Genomic DNA, 1,313 nt, shown 5'->3' with positions numbered 1-1,313 from the left:
TAATCCTGCCCGCGTCCCCAAAGTAAAAAGAGAAAGAAACGACAAGACATGACGCATCGTCGCGTTGGCGCCCTGAAAAAGAAGTTCGCCACTCGTCGCGTCATCGGCATTTCGTGTGAAGTTCACAGAATCGAACTGTGGCAGCCACGAAGGCAGCGTTTGCTGCTCCAGCGCACCGTCCACGACGTCGGGTATGACGGCAATGATAGCCGGAGGCATGCGCACAACAACATTCACAAAAAAAAAGCCGTCGGGAAGAGCGGTGACACCATCACGCTCAGCGGCAGGTTTACTCAACGGAGCCACATCAAGGATAAACTCTTTGCTACCGGATGTAGCATGCAGGGGTGCAAATCCATCGTAGCTGACCGCCTCCTGCGGGGCTACAGTCCCTTTTATACTGTCACCCTTATTCTCGTCGTCACATTGGTCGTCCTCGTCCTCATTTTCACTATGCCTCCGGCCATTTTGGCCACGTAACAATCGCGCAGCCTTCTCTCCCTCCTCTTCTTCTTCTTCCGCATTATCGTCGTCCTCATCTTCATTGTCATCCTCGGATGCGTCTGGCACATCGTTGACACTGCGTTGGCTGCGGAGGGCGGGTGACACACCACCAACGGTTGCACTGTTACTGTCCTCGCTGCCGCCATCACTGAGAGCATCGTCCTTGTCGACACCAGAGCCGCGGTCGCTGTCGTCGTAATCATCGCCATCCGCAGCAGCAGCAGCAGTAGTATTAGTAGCGTCCATTAGGTCATGCTGATTAAGGATCAACGCTGCGGCATCACCTACATTTCTTTCTTCCCGCGTGCGACCACGTAGCGCTTTAATAATGCGCTTTCCAAATTGCCGCAATGCATCCGTAAAGCATTCAAGGTGTTCACTCGGCGACATGCACATACGCGCCCGGCTATCATCCAGGTACGACTGTGAAAAGAGCAAAGCAATTGTCAACACAGACGCATCCTTACGTCGTGCCACGTGGTAATGATATCCTTTTCCACTTGTCCCGCCCCGCGCAAGACAATCCCGCAGCCGTATCGCCACACCCGCATGTAGTATGCGTGCAATGGCTGATTCATCCACCGGCGTCGCCTTCTCCACGGGCACAATAACTGCAGCTTTCTGAACAGAGGCGTGAATAAGCAGCTCACGGAGACGTGGGATACCTTCCGTCACGTGGGTCACCGTGGAACCGGCACTGTGGAATGTGTTAAGTGTCATTTGCGTAGACGGCTCTCCGGCGGCCTGTGCCGCAAGAAGACCAACAGGTTCCCCGGGGTCACAGAAAGCCTTTACACGTCGGCTTGTGG

The 1,313-nt window shown here is 54.6% G+C and overlaps 1 protein-coding gene across 1 annotated transcript, besides 1 other annotated feature; it reads right to left on the bottom strand.

Annotated features, from left to right (window-relative positions):
• On the bottom strand, positions 1-1,313 carry Tc00.1047053443683.9 (DNA-directed RNA polymerase I largest subunit, putative; the record flags this gene model as incomplete). Its single annotated transcript, XM_797162.1, has 1 exon — positions 1-1,313. A coding segment is annotated over one exon (1,313 nt), but the record flags the coding sequence as incomplete, so codon positions are not given.
• Positions 1-1,313: a sequence feature (heterozygous, Esmeraldo-like haplotype).

The sequence above is a fragment of the Trypanosoma cruzi genome, genomic scaffold, assembly GCF_000209065.1.
Source record: "Trypanosoma cruzi strain CL Brener 1047053517073 genomic scaffold, whole genome shotgun sequence".
In the NCBI taxonomy this organism is placed as follows: domain Eukaryota; phylum Euglenozoa; class Kinetoplastea; order Trypanosomatida; family Trypanosomatidae; genus Trypanosoma; species Trypanosoma cruzi.
Note: the sequence above shows the minus strand (reverse complement) of the source record. Positions and strands in the feature narration are given on the sequence as shown.